Source organism: Salmo trutta, chromosome 20 (assembly GCF_901001165.1).
Source record: "Salmo trutta chromosome 20, fSalTru1.1, whole genome shotgun sequence".
Lineage (NCBI taxonomy): Eukaryota > Metazoa > Chordata > Actinopteri > Salmoniformes > Salmonidae > Salmo > Salmo trutta.
In genome coordinates this window covers 15,261,780-15,282,580 of record NC_042976.1, presented here as the reverse complement: position 1 = coordinate 15,282,580, position 20,801 = coordinate 15,261,780, and the positions used below count along the sequence as shown (strand labels likewise).

Sequence of the window (20,801 nt, the reverse complement as noted above, 5' to 3'; positions counted from 1 at the left end):
AATCCTCTGCATTATCAATAACTGCAGACTCATACATTTTCTCAGTGAAAACGATGTACTGAGCAAATATCACCCTGCACACCCTAACTGACAAACAAATCAAAGGAAAAGTCTTCTCATGCTTGGTTGATTTAAAAAAAAAAACAACCTTTGACTCAATTTGGCATGAGAGTCTGCTATTCAAATTGATGGAAAGCAGTCCTGGGGGAAAAACATATGACATTATAAAATCCATGTACACAAACAAGAAGTGTGTGGTTAAAATTGGCAAAAACACACACATTTCTTTGCACAGGGCCTTGGGTTGAGACAGGGATGCAGCTTGAGCACCACCCTCTTCAACATATATATTAATGAATTGGTGAGGGCACTAGAACAGTCTGCAGCACCCGGCATCACCCTACTAGAATCTGAAGTCAAATGTCTACTGTTTGCTGATGATCTGGTGCTTCTGTCCCCAACTGTCACGTCCTGACCAGTAAAGGGGTTATTTGTTGTTGTAGTTTGGTCAGGACGTGGCAGAGGTGTGTTTGTTTTGTGTGTTTCGGGGTTTGTTGGGCTATGTTCTTACTTAAGAGGGGTGTTTGTTTAGAGTGGTTCGGGGTTTGTTGGGTTATGTTCTTGTTAGTCTATTTCTATGTTAGTTCTAGTATGTCTATTTCTATGTGGTGTTTGTTGGGTTGACCTTCAATTGGAAGCAGATGCTCCTAGTTGCTTCGAATTGAAGGTCCTATTTAAGAGGGGTGTTTTTTCTATGGGATTTTGGTGGGTAGTGTTCCTTGTATAGCTGTACGCCTTGCAGGACTGTTTATCGTTGTTGTTTTTTGTATACGTGTGTTTTGTTTTGGTTTTCCTTCTTTCTGCCAAATAAAAAATAAGATGAGTATACACATTCGCGCTGCGTTTTGGTCTAATCCATACGACCCCCGTGACACCAACCAAGAAGGGCCTACAGCAGCACCTAGATCTTCTGCACAGATTCTGTCAGAACTGGACCCTGACAGTAAACCTCAGTAAGACAAAAATAATGTTTTACAAAAAAAGGTCCAGTTGCCAGGACCACAAATACAAATTCCATCTAGACACCGTTACCCTAGAGCACAGAAAAACTATACGTACCTCGGCCTAAACATCAGTGCCACGGGTAACTTTCACAAAGCTGTGAACGATCTGAGAGACAAGGCAAGAAGGGCCTTCTACGCCATCAAAAGGAACATCAAATTTGACGTATGAATTAGGATCTGGTTAAAATGATCTGAATCAGTTATAGAACCCATTTCCCTTTACGGTTGTGAGGTCTGGGGTCCGCACACCAACAAAGAATTCACAAAATGGGACAAACTCCAAATTGAGACTCTGCATGCAGAATTCTGCAAAAAATATCCTCTGTGTACAATGTAAAACACCAAATAATGCATGCAGAGCAGAATTTGGCCGATACCCGCTAATGATCAAAATCCAGAAAAGAGCCATTTAATTCTATAACCACCTAAAAGGAAGCGATTCCCAAACCTTGTTATATTGTATAGCAATGTGGCTTGACAGCCATGTTGACCGTAGGCTTAATGAATTGTTCTTGATGACAAAGCCATCAACTACAGAGAGATTATCCTGGAGAAGAGTCCCCTAAGCAACTGGTCCTGGGGCTCTTCACAAACACAAACAGAGCCCCAGGACAGTAACACAATTAGACCCAACCAAATTATGAGAAAACAAAAAGATAATTCTTTCCAATGTGTCAAGTAATTAACAAAAAAACAGAGCAAACTAGAATGCTATTTGTCCCAAAAAAGAGACTACACAGTGGCAGAATACGAGCGAGAGAGCGAGAGAGAGAGTGAGTGATTATTGTCCTCTTTCAATAAAAGTCAGAAACAAACTGTATAGGCTTCCGGTAGAACATTGTTGTCTGTGAAACATGTGTTGTGCATGCACATTCATTTGAGTTAAGATTTAACTGAGAGCCTATGCTAAAATATAATCATGTGTAATAGCACATCTGTCCTTTCCACTTTGCTGCATGTCCTGATCCAACGTTAGATAGCCAGCTGTCATACTGATTTTCCTGCATGGACAATCTCTCTGTCTCCTGACTACTGACTGTCTGTGCTACTGAGGCTGTGTGTACTGAATACCAACTGTGACTGCTACTGAGGCTGGCAGATATGAGGTGGTAGGATTAAGGACAGTGTGTCCCTGGTGTGCCCTTGAAGCCCAGTGTGATTTTTCCACCATACCTTTAAATAGGCCTGGCTACCGAGGCTTCCCCACTGTGTTTTAAATAGGCTTGGCTACCGAGGCTTCCCCACTGTGTTTTAAATAGGCTTGGCTACCGAGGCTTCCCCACTGTGTTTTAAATAGGCCTGGCTACCGAGGCTTCCCCACTGTGTTTTAAATAGGCTTGGCTACCGAGGCTTCCCCACTGTGTTTTAAATAGGCCTGGCTACCGAGGCTTCCCCACTGTGTTTTAAATAGGCCTGGCTACCGAGGCTTCCCCACTGTGTTTTAAATAGGCCTCGCTACCGAGGCTTCCCCACTGTGTTTTAAATAGGCCTGGCTACCGAGGCTTCCCCACTGTGTTTTAAATAGGCCTGGCTACCGAGGCTTCCCCACTGTGTTTTAAATAGGCCTGGCTACCGAGGCTTCCCCACTGTGTTTTAAATAGGCCTGGCTACCGAGGCTTCCCCACTGTGTTTTAAATAGGCCTGGCTACCGAGGCTTCCCCACGGTGTTTTAAATAGGCCTGGCTACCGAGGCTTCCCCACGGTGTTTTAAATAGGCCTGGCTACCGAGGCTTCCCCACTGTGTTTTAAATAGGCCTGGCTACCGAGGCTTCCCCACTGTGTTTTAAATAGGCCTGGCTACCGAGGCTTCCCCACGGTGTTTTAAATAGGCCTGGCTACCGAGGCTTCCCCACTGTGTTTTAAATAGGCCTGGCTACCGAGGCTTCCCCACGGTGTTTTAAATAGGCCTGGCTACCGAGGCTTCCCCACGGTGTTTTAAATAGGCCTGGCTACCGAGGCTTCCCCACTGTGTTTTAAATAGGCCTGGCTACCGAGGCTTCCCCACTGTGTTTTAAATAGGCCTGGCTACCGAGGCTTCCCCACGGTGTTTTAAATAGGCCTGGCTACCGAGGCTTCCCCACGGTGTTTTAAATAGGCCTGGCTACCGAGGCTTCCCCACTGTGTTTTAAATAGGCCTGGCTACCGAGGCTTCCCCACTGTGTTTTAAATAGGCCTGGCTACCGAGGCTTCCCCACTGTGTTTTAAATAGGCCTGGCCACCGAGGCTTCCGCTCCCGCTCTGCTCTCACATCTCCTCAATCACATCTTGTTTAGTGTTCACAGATGTACGCGACGAAGAGGAGTGTGTGTGCATCTGTGTGTATTACTGTCGGTGACATGTGATGGAGAAAGTGGGTTAAGAAATAGCGTGCTGACTCATCATATGCATGAGCCCCTCCACACACATACACAAAACAATCTCTCATACAGTAAGTTGCCCTTCATGCGCCTCAGCACACGTTATTGCACAGCGAGCTGACAAAGCATGGATGCAGCTTTACTTTGGCCCAAAAAAACAGGCTGACTTTGAGGGATTGTTGTTCCCACATCCAGCAGGCAGAGAGAGTTGATTAAAAGCATTAATGAAATGCTTAAGGCCTGACAAACAGAGTTCACTGTAAAACATTTCCTATGAAATTTACAGTAAGTTACTGGCAGCAATTGGCCAGTAAGTTACTGTAATTGAGTTTACAGTACAGCTACTGTAATGAAATTTACGGTAATCCATTTTACAGTACTAACATTTTTCTGTAATCTAATTTACAGTAATTTACAGTGCCTTCTGAAAGTATTCAGAACCCTTTACATTTTCCACATTTTGTAACGTTACAGCCTCATTCTAAAATGGATAAAGAAAATAAAAAATCCTCATCAATCTACACGCAATACCCAATAATGACAAATTGAAAACAGGTTTTTAGAAATGTTAGCACATTTATTAAATTTAAAAACAGAAATACCTTATTTACATAAGTATTCAGACCCTATGCTATGAAACTTGAAATTGAGCTGGTGATTTCTGCTTCCATTGATCATCCTTGAGATGTTTCTACAACTTGATTGGAGTCCACCTGTGGTAAATTCGATTGATTGGACATGATTTGGAAAGGCACACACCTGTCTATATAAGGTCCCACAGTTGATAGTGCATGTCAGAGCAAAAACCAAGCCATGAGGTCGAAGGAATTGTCAGTAGAGCTCCGAGACAGGATTGTGTTGAGGCACTGATTGGGGGAAGGGTACCTAAACATTTCTCTATCTAGTACTGTGCACCTCCCGTAGTTTGTTCTGGACTTGGGGACTGTGAAGAGACCTCGTGGCATGTCTTGTGTGGTTGGCGTAGGTGTTGGAGCTGTGCGCCAGTAGTTCAAACAGACAGCTCGGTGCATTCAACATGTCAATACCTCTCATAAATACAAGTAGTGATGAAGTCAATCTCTCCTCCACTTTGACCCAGGAGAGATTGAAATGCATTTTATCAGGGTTGGGTAGGTTACTTTCTAAATTGTAATCCGTTACAGTTACTAGTTACCTGTCAAAAACTGTAATCAGTAACGTAACTTTTGGATTACTCAAACTCAGTAATGTAATCTAATAACATTCAGTTACTTTTAGATTACTTTCCCCTTAATTAAGAGGCATTAGAAGAAGGCAAAAGATCGATGTGGAAGATGGCAGACAGAAGGGAGGGTGGTGCCGCTTCTCCTACAGATGCTGTTATTTTATCTTTAACATCAGGTGTACGCCGACCCCAGCTAAGTAACTCATGCAAAGATTTAAAGTGCAATTGTGTGTTTTATCTCCAGTATATTGCCATGATTGTCAGTTATGTAGCTGCTCTACTGATAATCTCAGTGCGTCCTTGCTGGGATGACACAATCAATCTACTACTGGAGAATTACAACACCAAACACATCGGTTCACCATTACACAGGAGCGGACAGTACACAGCATACCATAATGTTCTGAATAATGGCCAAGTCAACCTCGCTCCCTATTCCACTGAACCATTTAGGAGTAACAAACACAGGTCCAACATTTATCGGAAACTGTTAAACTACCTATCCACTACCCTCCTGCTTTCCGGGGATGTGCAACTCAACTCTGGACCTAACATCACCGAGCCAGCGATACTCACCGGAGTGGAAAGCAGTTGATGGCCACTGATCGTCGCCATTGAGGAAGTGGGTGAGTGCTATGGTCCCATTGTTTCTCTCGAGTCACCCGGCTCCAAAATGAAATTTGACTCTCCAAACATATCCAAGTTGCTATACGCGATCCCTGACTCTGCTTCTGGCATGCAAGTTGTTTTAATTAGTTCCCCGCATCCAGTGCAAGCGGAAGGGATAGTTAATTGCACTACCGAACTACCCCTAATCAAAACGGCCTAAACCCAGCCCTCAGAAAACACAGAAAATGTAACTTTTTCAATGTGTCAATCATTCTCGAGTCATCTGGGATCCACGTGCTACACCCAAGGGATTACTAGGGAGGCACTTGAACATTTGCAGTGTCATTCCAAAAAGTGATCAAATTCAATATCTTCTCACAAACTCCAACCTTGACTTCCTCTGCCTTTCAGAGACATGGCTCCATAAAAACTCTCCATATGCTGCTTTGATTGTGCCTGGCTACAATGTTTTCAGGAGAGACGGGACTGAAGGAAGAGGAGGGGGTCTGATGACTTAAATTAAAGAACATATCCGATGTAAACAAATTGAGTGGTCATGTGATAATGAACTAGAATGTATTGGCCTAAACGTTACACTGTCTCCCCAAATGTCTTTTACCCTTATTGGAATGTATAGACCACCTTCCACCAAAAGTGTGTTTTTTTAAAAAGTTTAATAACATGCTTAGGGAATGTTATTTTGGGAAAGAGGTCATCTTAACTGGAGATTTTAACATTAATTATGAAGACAAGTCTTGTAGGAAAACTCTGAAATTAATCACTTATACCTTTGACCTTACACAGCTAGTTAAAGGGCCTACCAGGGTGACATGTTGCTCTAAAACACAGGTTGATCTGGTGTTCAGTAAAAACCAGAGAGAGTGACTAAATCATTCAATATGGTTACTGGGCTGTCAGATCATAATCTGACACGAAGCCAGAAAGCTTTCTAAGAACAGGTTTAACCTCTCTACTGTTAGAAAGCCTGATCAACTCAGAATACCTAAGAGTGAATTAAATTATTTTGAAATTGCAATTAAGGGAATTAACTGGAATGATCTCTTGTCCTATACAGATGTGGAAGCTGATAGGTTTTTCTATCCACAATCCAGACTACAATAATTGGCTTCCTAAAGAAAATCAAATCCAAACCTGGCCAAAAGAGCACTCTTCCTTGGCTAAATGAAGAAATCTGTAAACTGATGAAAGAACGAAATCATGCTCTAAAAAGAGCCCTAAAGTCCAAATTAGAGCATGACAGACGTAGGTTTACCATGTTGAGAAATAAGGTGATGAAATAAATCAGACAGGCCAAGGCAAACTTTTTTATTAACATAACTGGTGAAGCAAAGGGAAATTCTAAATTGATTTGAGAGAATCAAAAAAAATTAACAGGGAAAGACCTGCAAAAAGACTAGAAATCATGGTGAATGACAATCTAACACAGGATGCAGTCGAAATAGCAATAGCCTTCAATTCCTACTTTGTTGACTCTGTCAGGTTACTGACACAGAACTCCTCCACTGGTTTCTTGGGCTCAGTGCTAGTGAATGACACTCAACCTGTCTTCATCATAAGGGAGGTTTCTGAGTCAAAGGTGAACAAGGTGATTAGCTCACTAAAGAACTCTAAAGCCAAATATGTGTTTGGGCTGGACTCTACCTTTCTTAAAAACTACAGAGTCACTCACTGGCCCCATTACTAAGGTCACCAACATATCTATTGGTCAGGGGGTGTTTCCAAGGGTCTGGAAGTCGGCCATAATAACGGCCATCTTTAAATCGGGTGACCCTGCTGACGTTAGTAACTACAGGCCCATTAGTATACTACCTGTGGTGTCGAAGGTTGTTGAAAAGTGTGTAGCAGAACAACTGATTGCCCACCTCAACAACAGCCCCTTCACATTACACTCCATACAGTTTGGCTTCAGAGCAAAACACTCCACAGAAATGGCCAACTGCTTTGTAATGGAAAGTGTGAAGTCCAAGAAGGACAAAGGGGGCATTGTTGGGGCTGTGTATCTGGACATAAGGAAGGCTTTTGATACTGTTAACCATGAAGTTCTCATCACAGAATTGTCCAAGTTCAACTTTTCCCCCGATGCCTTGAGATGGATGAAATCATACCTTGAAGGCAGAAGAACTCAGTGTGTCAGAGTGAGCAATGAGCTGTCACCCACTCTTAGCTATGATGTGGGCGTGCCCCAAGGGTCAATACTGGGGCCCCTTCTGTTCAGCCTGTACATTAATGATCTGCCTTCTGTCTGCAATGGGTCTGAAGTTCAAATGTATGCAGATGATACAGTGATATATGTGCATGCAAAGAGCAAACAACAAGCTGCACAAGAACTCAATACTGTAATGGTCCAGGTTACAAAGTGGCTCAGTGACTCATGTTTGCATCTCAATGTGAAAAAAACTGTCTTCATGTTCTTCACAAAGAGGGCAACTGATGCTACTGAGCCAGATGTCTATGGGTCATGGGAAAAGCTCCAGGTGGTATCTGATTTTAAGTACCTTGGCATCATACTTGATTCTAACCTCTCTTTTAAAAAGCAGGTGAAAAAGGTAACTAAAATAACCAAATTCAACCTAGCTAATATCCGATTTATACGAAATTGTTTGACTACAGAGGTAGCAAAACTGTACTTCAAAGCTATGATACTCTCCCACTTCACATACTGCTCGACTAGTTGGGCCCAAGCTTGCTGTACAACATTAAACCATTCAGTTGGTCTACAAACAGGCTCTCATAGTTATTGATAGGAAGCCCAATAGCCATCATCACTGTTACATCCTCAGAAAGCATGAGCTCCTGAGTTGGAAAAAACTTGTGCAATACATCGACGCATGTCTTGTATTCAAGATCCCAAATGGCCTGGCTCCCCCTCCACAGTACTTTTGTTAAATAGAAAACCCAAACCTATGGAAGCAGATCCACAAGGTCTGCCATGAGAGGTGACTGTATAGTTCCCTTAAGGAAAAGCACCTTAAGTCAATCTGCTTTCTCTGTGAGAGCTTCCCATGTTTGGAAAACACTGCCATCAGAGAGACACAACTGCACCACCTATCACACTTTCACAAAAAACATGAAGACATGGCTAAAGAGCAATCAGATTTGTGAACGTAATCCCTAGTTGTGTATTGCCGCTTTCCATGTTGTCTGTTATCTGTAGCTTGTGAGGTGTGGAAACACTTTGCTGCTTTTATGGATTTTGTGATTTTGTCTTGTTGCTTTTTGTGCTCTGCTTTTTGTTGCTCTGTCTGCATGCTACATGTTGCTTGTCCTATGTTGTTCTGTGTGTGCCCACTGCTGATTGATTGTCTGTATTGTTATTGTAAAGTTTACATAGCTGGCCATATATGGATGTTAAATTTTACTTTATGGGTTGGTTATGTAGGCTTCTTCTAACCCATCACTTTCTACTACATATAATAATACGATTAAAAGATATCTTTACATTAATATAAATCATTTATAAGTCAAAAACTGGATGTAGCAACTACAGATTGCCCATTTAAGTCTATCAAAAGTGTGCAAGTTTGAGCATGTGTCCATTAGGACTATGGATTTGTTTTATCAGCATGAATTAGATTGAGCAATAAAAGCCCCACTTTTATTCCATAGGCTGGGATCCGTACTATGCAGCTGTTGCAAGAGCGCATTTTTCACTGGCTGCCCACTGGTTTCAAAAACAATGATTGATAGGCAGCTTAACCTTCTTCAATTCAACCATTCTTGGGTTCAAATATGATTTGAATGTCATTGAGAAAACAGAGAAGTGTGAAAAAATTTTTTTCGCAAACATCCTTTCTGAATTTAAAAGTAATCCTCGAAGTAATCATCTAGTTTTTCAAAAGTATCTGTAATTTGATTACAACATTTTATTGCAATTTTCCAAAGTCCCTTTTTGTGGCACTTGACCACATGACTGAACAGTGGTCCAGGTGCGACAAAACTAGGGCCTGTAGGACCTGCCTTGTTGATAGTGCTTTTAAGAATTTAGAGCAGCACTTTATTATGGACAAATTTCTCCCCATCTTAGCTACTGTTACGTTTTGACCATGACAGTTTACAATCCAGGGTTACTACAAGCAGTTTAGTTACCTCAACTTGCTCAATTTCCACATTATTTATTACAAGATTTAGTTGAGGTTTAGGGTTTAGTGAATGATTTGTCCCAAATACAATGCTTTTATCTTTAGAAATGTTTAGGACAAATGTATTCCTTGCCACCCACTCTGAAACTAACTGCAGCTCTTTGTTAAGTGTTGCAGTCATTTCAGGATCTGACATGTAGTGTTGAGTCATCCGCATAGATAGACACACTGGCTTTACTCAAATGTCATTAGTAAAGATTGGCATGTCATTAGTAAAGATTGAAAAAGTAAGGGGCCTAGACAGCTGCCCTGGGGAATTCCTGATTCTATCTGGATTATGTTGGAGAGGCTTCCATTAAAGAACACCCTCTGTGTTATGTTAGACAGGTAACTCTTTAACCACAATATAGCACTACACATGTTGTTAGTAAAGATTGAAAAACGTAAGGAATCTAGACAGCTGCCCTGGGGAATTCCTGATTCTACCTGGATTATGTTGGAGAGGCTTCCATTAAAGAACACCCTCTGTGTTCTGTTAGACAGGTAACTCTTTATCCACAATATAGCAGGGGTGTAAAGCCATAACTGTCACGTCCTGACCAGTAAAATAGGTTGTTTGTTATTGTAAAGCCATAACTGTCACATCCTGACCAGTAAAATAGGTTGTTTTACAATTGTAGTTTGGTCAGGGCGTGGCAGGGGGTGTTTGTTTAGAGTGTTTCGGGGTTTGTTGGGCTATGTTCTTGTTAGTCTATTTCTATGTTAGTTCTAGTATGTCTATTTCTATGTGGTGTTTATTGGGTTGACCTTCAATTGGAAGCAGCTGCTCCTCGTTGCTTCTGTCGTGTCTTTGGCTATGCCGGATTAAGTGATATGACATGCTAACTTATAAAATTATTTCTCTGTAATTGATATTACCTGATTAAGCTAATCATGTAAATGTAATTAACTAGAAAGTCGGGGCACCACAGAAGAACGTTTATAGAGCTGTTATCCTCTGAATAAACTCTTAAAATACTTAGTAATATTTTACATCGATAGCAGTCAATCTTAACCCGTATGTTGTTTCAGTCTCATCATGAAAGTTGTAATTCTTGGTTATCTGCACGAACCCAGTCTTTACTAAAATCATCCATACATCAATTGTCTTAAAATAATTTATTTACTACACTAAGTAATTAACAGAAAACATACAAACAGTAATTATCGTCACCAAGGATTGGCATAGTAATGTGCCCTACTGGCTAACAAGCATGGCTGGTCTGTTAGACAATGGGTCATAAAACAGTAAGCTGAGAAGTTACACAGAGTTCATTAATATTGACAATTGAAGGCTCACTCATTCGGGAACAATTGCAATATCAATATATATTTACGCTCATGTGTCGTCGGGATTCTTGTTGGAGAGTTTTGTTCTGATGGAGAGTTTGTCAGCGTTCTCTCTCTCTCTCGGTTAGAATGGATCGTTCAGAGCGACATTCATGAATGTCGTCATAGAATGGATGTGGTTGGTCTTCGCGTTCGATGATATAATTTACATAGCTGCAGACTAATAATTAATATCAAAGACTTGTTCTTATTCTGTCGGTCTCGATAGTAAAAGTTAACCACGTGGTATAGTTCACTTTCAGTAGAGTACTTGGATGGTCAAACCTATGAGCCAACTCGCAATGGAGTGTAGGCCTGGTCTGTAGAAATGTAAATCAGGGGGTCTTTTATAGTACCCAGAGAACAGGCTTGTCAAATGACGCCTGGTCCTGTATGTGTCCCTGGGGGCGTGCCTATGACTGAGCTAGACTTGGTTACAGAAATATAATTCTATCACATTAACATCAGTACATAGCATCTCAATGTATTACAAATAGCTTTATCCTTAATAATACATTGTATACACCCATGTGGATTCAGTCTCATCGCTGAGGCTATCATGTAGACCGTTTTAGGGTAATATGGCTATATTGTCTCTTCTGAGTATCACAAAATTGTACCAAGCGGATCAGTTCGTAGCTGGAGTCTTCATCAATCTTCCATATCTTCTCCAGAACACACATGTCGCTAGGTTCTCCAATTCTATGAGTTGGAAGAATTTCCTTTGTCTCTCTATGAAACATGTTGTAGTAGATTCTCCTCTTGGAATTTTTACAACCCTGGGTTGGGGGGGAAGGTAGGTTGGGTGATGGTACAAAGGGGAGGGGGTCAACTGTCCTTCCTGTACCCAAAGAGGCCAACGTCATGACACTTCTAATTGAAGGTCCTATTTAAGAGGGGTGTTTTTTCTATAGGATTTGTGGGTAGTTGTTCCTTGTTTAGCTGTGTGCCTGACAGGACTGTTTTTCGTCCTTTCTTTTTGTTCATGTGTTTTGTTTCGTTTCTTCAATAAAAGAAGATAATGAGCATACACATTCCCGCTGCGTTTTGGTCCAATTCATACGACGCCCGTGACAGAACTACCCACCACCAACGGACCAAGCAGCGGAGGAAGGAGCAGCAGCAGAGTTATAAGGAGTTTTGGACTTGGGAGCAGATACTAGCGGGAGAAGGACCATAGAGGAAGGCTGGAGAGGACAGAGAATGCTATGCTGGGACACGGCTAGCAAGGAAGCCTGAGAGGCACCCCCAATAAAAAAAATTTGGGGGGGCACACGGGTAGTTTGGCTGGGCCAAGGGTGAGCCCTAAGCCAACTCCCCGTGCTTTTTATGGGGAGCGTGTGGAGTGGAGAGCGCCGGTGTATGCAGTGTAAATAGTCTGGCGTCTCCAAAGCCAGCCCCACGCATCAGGCTTTCAGTGCGCAGTCCCCGTCCAGAGCTTCCGGCGACAGTACCCCGTCCAGAGCTTCCGGCGACAGTACCCTGTCCAGAGCTTCCGGCGACAGTACCCTGTCCAGAGCTTCCGGCGACAGTACTCCGTCCAGAGCTTCCGGCGACAGTTCCCCGTCCAGAGCTTCCGGCGACAGTTCCCCGTCCAGAGCTTCCGGCGACAGTTCCCCGTCCAGTGCTTCCGGCAACGTCCTACAGTCCGGATCCGAGAGAGACGGCCTACAGTCCGGAACCGAGAGAGTCGCCCTACAGTCCGGAACCTGCGCAGCCAGAGTCGCCCTCCAGTCCGGAGCTCCCAGAGTCGCCCGCCAGTCCGAGGTCTCCAGCGACACGCATCAGCCCGAGGTCTCCAGCGACGCGCCTCAGCCCGAGGTCTTCAGCGATGCGCCTTAGTCCAGAGACTTCGGGAGGGGTAATATATAATAAACAGTTAGCGGGGGTGGACAGGTTAGGTTGGGGAGTAAGGCCGGAGCCTGAGCCACCTCTGTAGGAGGAGGTTGGGGAGGGGGGGGGTGTAGCACATGAACCGTCGGTGACGGTGGCCACCCTCCCTTCCCTCCCTTTAGTTAGGATTATATTTTGTTTTGGGGTGTATTTTTTTGTGTTTATTTTTGTGTGAGGTACTTCCGGGGTCTGCACCTTTGGGAGGGGGGGGGGGTACTGTCACGTCCTGACCAGTAAAAGAGGTTGTTTGTTATTGTAGTTTGGTCAGGGCGTGGCAGGGGATGTTTGTTTAGAGTGATTCGGGGTTTGTTGGGCTATGTTCTTGTATGTCTATTTCTATGTGGTGTTTATTGGGTTGACCTTCAATTGGAAGAAGCTGCTCCTCGTTGCTTCTAATTGAAGGTCCTATTTAAGAGGGGTGTTTTTTTTCTATGGGATTTGTGGGTAGTTGTTCCTTGTTTGGCTGTGTGCCTGACAGGACTGTTTTTCGTCGTTCTTTTTGTTCGTGTGTTTTTTTTTTCTTTGTTTCTTCAATAAAAGAAGATAATGAGCATACACATTCCCGCTGCGTTTTGGTCCAATTCATACGACGCCCGTGACAATAACACATACATTTTTCCAGCAGCAGACTATGATCAATAATGTCAAAAGCCACACTGAAGTCTAACAAAACAACCCCCACAATATTTTTATCATCAATTTCTCTCAGCCAATCATCAGCCAATTGTGCAAGTGCTGTACTTGTTGAATGTCCTTTCCTATAAGCATGCTGAAAGTCTGTTGTCAATTTGTTTACTGTAAAATAGCATTGTATCTGGTCAAACACATTTATTTCCCTTAAGTTTACTAAGGGTTGGTAACAGGCTGATTGGTCGGGTATTTATTTATTTTTTACCTTTATTTTACTAGGCAGGTCAGTTAAGAACACATTCTTATTTACAATGACGGCCTAGGAACAGTGGGTTAACTGCCTTGTTCAGGGGTAGAACGACAGATTTTTACCTTGTCAGCTCAGTGATTCAATCTTGCAACCTTTCGGTTACTAGTCCAACGCTCTAACCACTGGGCTACCTGCCGCCACTTTATTTGAGCCAGTAAAGGGGGCTTTACTAATCTTAGCTAGCAGAATTACTTTTGCTTCACTCCAGACCTGTGGGCAGACACTTTCTAGTGGGCTTGAATTGAAAATATGGAAAATAGGAGGGGCAATATCGTCCGCTATTAACCTCAGTAATTTTCCATCCAGATTGTCAGACCCCGGTGGCTTGACATTGTTGATATACAATCATTTTTTCACCTCTTCCACACTCACTTTACGGAATTCAAAACTACAATTCTTGTCTTTCATAATTTGGTCAGATATACTTCGATGTGTAGTGTCATCATTTGTTGGTGGCATGTCATGCCTAACATGCTGACCAAACCGCACGTGTGCGTGTCCGCTTGCGCCATCGCGAGTTGATTTTATTCACCCACACCAGAAGCGATCAGGACACGCAGGTTGAAATATCAAAACAAACTCTGAACCAATTATATTAATTTGGGGACAGGTCAAAAAGCATTAAACACGTATAGCAATTTAGCTAGCTAGCCTGCCGTTGCTAGCTAATTTGTCCTGGTATATAAACATTGGGTTGTTTTACCTGAAATGCACAAGGTCCTCTACTCTGACAATGAATCCACAGATAAAACGGTAAAACAAATTTGTTTCTCGTCATCTCTCCTTCTTCCTTCATCTTCTTTTTCTTCTTTGTGGTTGGCAACCAACTTAACAACCAACTTTACAGCATTACTACAACCAACCGGAGTGTGGACCTAAGTTCATCTTTCAATCCCGCACATGGGTATATGCTCCTAAACACCAATGAGGAGATGGGAGAGGCTGGACTTGCAGCCTGTTGAGCGTCACAAATAGAACCAATTTCTATTTTAGCGCCTGGCCACGCAGACGCTCGCTGACGTGTCCGAGCAGTGTGGGTGCAATGATTGAATAACATGTATGTGTACATTTATTTTGCGATGCGAGCGATGTGGTCAGCATGTAAGTTTGCTAATCTTGCCAATGAAAAAATCCTTAAAGTAGTTGGCAATATCAGTGGGTTTTGTGATGAATGAGCCATCTGATTCAATGAATGATGGAGCTGAGTTTGCCTTTTCCCCAAAAACTTCATTTAAGGTGCTCCAAAGCTTTTTACTATCATTCCTTATGTCATTTATCTTCGTTTCATAGTGTAGTTTCTTCTTCTTTTTATTCAGTTTAGTCACATGATTTCTCAAATTGCAATATGTTTGCCAATCGGTTGTGTAGCCAGAGTTATTTGCTATTCCTTTTGCCTCAACCCTCTCAACCATACAATTTTTCAGTTCCTCATCAATCAATGGGGATTTAACAGTTTTTACAGTCATTTTCTTAATGGGTGCATGCTTATTAGTAACTGGAATAAGCAATTTCATAAGTGTGTCAAGTGCAGCGTCTGTTTGCTTTTCATTACACACCACCGACCAACAAATATTCTTTACATCAACAACAATAACACGGAATCACTACAAAACTTCTTCACCAGTCTTCTTCACCTGCGAGATCGTCTGAGTCCAGCCATCCTGACAGCTAATGGTGCATGTTGCATTTATATCTTTGTTCAGTATACATTTAATTGTTAGAGAACTACTACCACATATCACTTAAATTGGTACAGGACTCTCAACAACAAATATAGCCACTTCCAAGGCACGCCTTAAAACATGTTAATGAGGCAGTGATTCTTTCTCCTCCCACAATATTTATCCGCAATGCACCATAATTTACACTATGCTGCAGTAAATGTATAGCAAAACAGCAGTACAGTACTTTATTGCTGAATTGTATTGAAAATAAAATCAGCAACTCGTAATAGTGAATATTTAACTATGTACTACAGCATACCAACTGATATTTGGTGTTTTATATAATATTCACTTTAAGCCTTAACAAAAGCTTAACTACTACATATCACTTACATTGGTACAGCACTCTCACTAACAGGTGCAATAAATATAGACTTTTACAAGACACATCTGAAAATCTGTTAATAAGTAAGAAACAACAATAGCATGCATCTACTAGTGTTCAAAAGGTTTTTGGTGCTCCATACATTTTACTATATTTGGAATTAGAGTAAATTACTGGCAGCAATTGGCTAGTAAGTTACTGTAGAATTTCAAAATAAGGTTTAAAGTATTTCTAAAATAAAGTATATTACAATATTATGTGGGGGTACAGCATTCTCACCCACGGGTGTAACAAATATAGTCTCTTATAAGCTTCACCTTAAAATATGTTCATGAGCCAGAGACTCTTTCCCCGCCTACCAACATTTTCCTACAATGCATCATAATTAATACTGTAAAAAATATGTATGGTATTTTACTGTACATTCTAAGGTGTTTTACTGTTGAAATTACAGAAAGGTCTTACGGTATGCTGTAAAACAAATCTACGGTACTTTACTGTGCATCGTACGCTAATCTACTGTATTCTGTTTACACTCTATCATACTGTTGATTAATACAGTAAGTTACTGATACAATTACAACAACAAAAAATACAGTTACAACTTGCCTTCATTTCATATAGCCGAAAACCTTTAAATGCTATATTTAAACTAACTACTTTAAATATAGCATTTAAGAAAAATACATATGCAGACCTGTTTAAAGGTTTTCGGCTATATGAAATGAAGGCAAGTTGTTTCCAAGTAAGCAATAAACAACACTCTGTACATTTTTATGGAAGTTTACAGAAACTATACTGAAACGCGGAGATGTGATAGAGAATGTGTAATAATCCTCAATTTGAGGAACTCACGTCTCAGTCATGTAGTTGCAGCTTTTCCTAACATGTACTCTCCAATATGTTTGGGTTTGTTGGCCAGTTTCGCTTTTTGTGTACTTGTACAAATTGTAAAAATGTAAGAAACTCACGTCTCGGTCTTGTAGTTGGAGCATCTCTCCAATGGAATCTTCAGAACTCTGTTGTTGAGTCCTACAAACAGTGACCTATCACTATGAAGGATCTGCAGGTTCAGGATTGGCTCCCACACCCCAGGGGGGAGGAGCTGGATCTCCTCCAGGTAACACCCCTGAAGGCTCTTATTGGTGGTGGCCAGGGCCTTCAGGATGGTGCCGTATTCTGATTGGTGGAGAGAGGAGGAAGAGGATGTTGAGAATTTGTTGGTTTGTACTGTATACTGTCTGGTCATGTGGTTAGGGAAAACTCAGGGTCCTATAATAGATCAATAGAACGTCCTTTGGATGGACAGCTAGTGAAGGGTGCCAGCATTGATTGATTCATTAATTGGTTGATGATTGATTATTGGGTCTAACCTATTGACCTTGACCTTGACACCTGACATTTGAACTCGACTGACCTGTGCCGATGTACATGACGTGGTAGAGGGTGTCGTGACCCTGTACGATGTCCACCACCAGCCTGGAGAAGCGCACATCGTCCTGCATGACCAAGGGGTCCACAGAGACGGGCTGCACCACGTCGTTCATCAGGTACAGCCGCTGGGCATCCTGGAGGCTGCGCTCCGTCAGACCATCGTTAGGACCGCCGTCATCATCTATGGTCCCACACTGAGGAGGGGTGGAGGAGCGGTGGAAGAGGCAGGTGGGCGGGAGGGAGGAGTGAGAGGTTTAGTGAGAGTGAGTGAGAGAGAGAGAGCATGAGAAAGAGGGGAAAGAGAGCGAGGGAAAGAGAAAAGAGCCACACAATGAAAATGAAAAATGCCTTATGTTCACAGTCATTATTGTTTTGATTAAATGAATACTACGCCTCAGCTGTGGTCATTTCATTCTCATTTTGTCCTTTAGTAATCACACTTATTCACACCTACAAGATAATGACTGTTACAAGATAATGACTGTTACAATATAATGACTGTTACAATGTAATGACTGTTACAATGTAATGACTGTTGTTGGGCTAAACAACATCTCTGGATCTGGCACGCTACAGCAACAATATGCTCCTTAAATGCCATTCTTAAATACTGGATGACATGAATTGCTTCATAAAGCTACGGTTGCATTTCTTAAACGATGTGGGCTATGTGGTGCATGATCCCTAGTTCTTATATCAAATGCCTCCTAGATGCAGTGTCCTTTCGTCCTGGTTCTGGGGATGCATAGGGTGGGCAGGATTACCCTCCAGACCAGCACTAACCTGGAAGTTGGGGATGGGGTTGGGGGTGGGCAGCCAGGTAGAGCGGGGGTTCTCCTGGGAACGGAAGGGCCCATTGAAGGCCTGGGTGATGGAGCTAAGGTTAAATGCACATACTGCAGATGCTGCTATACTGTTCCTGTAGGACAGACAGAGAAAGGAGAGATAGGAGGGAGGCAGAGGGAGAGTGTGTGTGTGAGAGAGAGAGAGAGAGAGAGAGAAAGGGAGAGAGAGAGAGAAAGGGGGGAAGAGAGAGAGAAAGAGAGGGGGAAGGGAGAGAGAGAGAAATGGGGAGGGGAGAGAGCGAGAGAGAGAGAGAGGGGGAGGGAGAGAGAGAGAAAGAGAGAGAAGAAAAGGAAGAGAGAATGAGAGTGAGAAGGGGGAGGGAGAGAGAGGGGGAGAGAGAGAACGAGAGAGTGAAAAAGAGAGAGAAAGGGGGAGAGGAATTGGGGGAGATGGGGAGAGGGAGAGTGAGGGAGTGTGTGAGGGAGAGAGAGAGAAAGGGGGAGGAGAGAGAGGGGGGAGAGGGAAAGAGGGAGAGGGAAAGAGGGAGATGAAGAGGGGGAGGGGGTGAGTGAGGGAGAGAGAGAGTGAGGGAGAGAAAGAGACAGTGTTACAAAACTCAGTGAAGAGAGAAGTTAGTGTTGCCCATATATATCTCTAACTGAGAGGTCAAATTAATTCATTGTGTGCACATCACTACATCTGTCTGAAAGTCTCATCTTTTACAGATGCATTTATTAACACACCATCCACTTCTGCTGGAGGCTGTGTCTGTGCTTCACAATCGGCATGAGTGAATTAGGATGCAAACACACACACAGACACACAAACAAACATCCTCCCCAATCCCAGTATGAGGTGAATAAACCCATTTAACCAGGGCAGTGTTTGGCTGTAACATTGTTATCCCAGCGATCCTGTGCTCTTCTCCTCAGGACCATAGTATTCTGTGTCTGGGTAATGAGTTTCTAAACTGCCTTCCTTACCTTATATCCTCTTCTGGATAGATACTTCTGCTCCGCTCTGTGTGTGAGCGTGTGAGTGTGTGAGTGTGTATGCGAGTTTGTGTGTGTGTGTGTGTGTGTGTGTGTGTGTGTGTGAGTGTGTGTGTGTGTGTGTCAGTAGTGCTCTACACTGAACAGACTTTACTGTACAATAAACTCTGTGCTCTCCTTTGTGTGGATGCCAGCACACTCATAGCTGGGCTGGTGTACTGTAGCACGGAGATGGTGGGGACTACGATACAATAGGGCCCTATAGAGTAACTCTCCTGTTATGTTCTTTTTATATAAGTTCATATATCGGTTATGGTTTTGCTACGTTCTGTTCTTGCAGAGTACAGTTTGTACGCTATATTCCATTCATGCCTTATGTAAGTGTATTGTCCTTATATAAGTGTATTGTCCTTATGTAAGTGTATTGTCCTTATATAAGTGTATCTAGCAACCATCGTGGAGGTCCGATTAAGCTCTGTAGAAATACATTAACACTGTCAGTAGTACCCTGGGGGGGTGGCGATGCCACAAAATGAGTCAAATACAATAACACTGTCAGTTCCGTGGGGGAGAGCGATGCCACAAAATGAGTCAAATACAATAACACTGTCAGTTCCGTGGGGGTTGCGATGCCACAAAATGAGTCAAATACAATAACACTGTCAGTTCCATGGGGGTTGCGATGCCACAAAATGAGTCAAATACAATAACACTGTCAGTTCCGTGGGGGTGGCGATGCCACAAAATGAGTCAAATACAATAACACTGTCAGTTCCGTGGGGGCGAGCGATGCCACAAAATGAGTCAAATACAATAACACTGTCAGTTCCGTGGGGGAGAGCGATGCCACAAAATGAGTCAAATACAATAACACTGTCAGTTCCGTGGGGGTTGCGATGCCACAAAATGAGTCAAATACAATAACACTGTCAGTTCCGTGGGGGTTGCGATGCCACAAAATGAGTCAAATACAATAACACTGTCAGTTCCGTGGGGGTGGCGATGCCACAAAATGAGTCAAATACAATAACACTGTCAGTTCCGTGGGGGCGAGCGATGCCACAAAATGAGTCAAATACAATAACACTGTCAGTTCCGTGGGGGCGAGCGATGCCACAAAATGAGTCAAATACAATAACACTGTCAGTTCCGTGGGGGCGAGCGATGCCACAAAATGAGTCAAATACAATAACACTGTCAGTTCCGTGGGGGTGGCGATGCCACAAAATGAGCTCAATACAAACAAAGGAGATGGGAAACAGGTGGCTGATTGTCTATACTATGAGGAGTAAAAACAGCCTGCAGCAGAATGAACAGCAGCTACTGCAGAGAGAGAGAGAGTGTGTGTATGTGTGTGTCAGCCTGCAGACTAACAGCAGCTTGCTTGCCTTGTTTCAGCTAAGTGTTTCTGCAGTGAGTCTAGGATTCTGCACCGTGGTCAGTGAGTCTAGGATTCTGCACCGTGGTCAGTGAGTCTGAGACTTCTGCACCGTGGTCAGTGAGTCTAGGATTCTGCACCGTGGTCAGTGAGTCTGAGACTTCTGCACCGTGGTCAGTGAGTCTAGGATTCTGCACCGTGGTCAGTGAGTCTAGGATTCTGCACCATGATCAGTGAGTCTAGGATTCTGCACCGTGGTCAGTTTGTCTGAGACTTCTGCACCGTGGTCAGGGAGTCTAGGATTCTGCACCGTGGTCAGTGAGTCTAGGATTCTGCACCGTGGTCAGTGAGTCTAGGATTCTGCACCGTGGTCAGTGAGTCTAGGATTCTGCACCGTGGTCAGTGAGTCTAGGATTCTGCACCGTGATCAGTGAGTCTAGGATTCTGCACCGTGATCAGTGAGTCTAGGATTCTGCACCGTGATCAGTGAGTCTAGGATTCTGCACCGTGGTCAGTGAGTCTAGGATTCTGCACCGTGGTCAGTGTGTCTAGTATTCTGCACCGTGGTCAGTGAGTCTAGTATTCTGCACCGTGGTCAGTGAGTCTAGGATTCTGCACCGTGGTCAG

General features: G+C 43.1%; 1 protein-coding gene across 7 annotated transcripts in view; it reads right to left on the bottom strand.

Moving 5' to 3' along the window:
- LOC115155608 (semaphorin-5B) overlaps positions 1–20,801 on the bottom strand; it is a 311,769-nt gene that overhangs the window by 48,067 nt on the left and 242,901 nt on the right. For all 7 annotated transcript variants that reach the window (XM_029702384.1, XM_029702388.1, XM_029702382.1 and 4 more), the window contains exons 10-12: positions 17,802–17,937; positions 17,002–17,212; positions 16,556–16,763 (exon numbers count right to left, since the gene is read on the bottom strand). In XM_029702384.1, the coding sequence (XP_029558244.1) occupies positions 16,556–16,763; positions 17,002–17,212; positions 17,802–17,937 (555 nt within the window). The remainder of the gene's footprint in view (positions 1–16,555; positions 16,764–17,001; positions 17,213–17,801; positions 17,938–20,801) is intronic.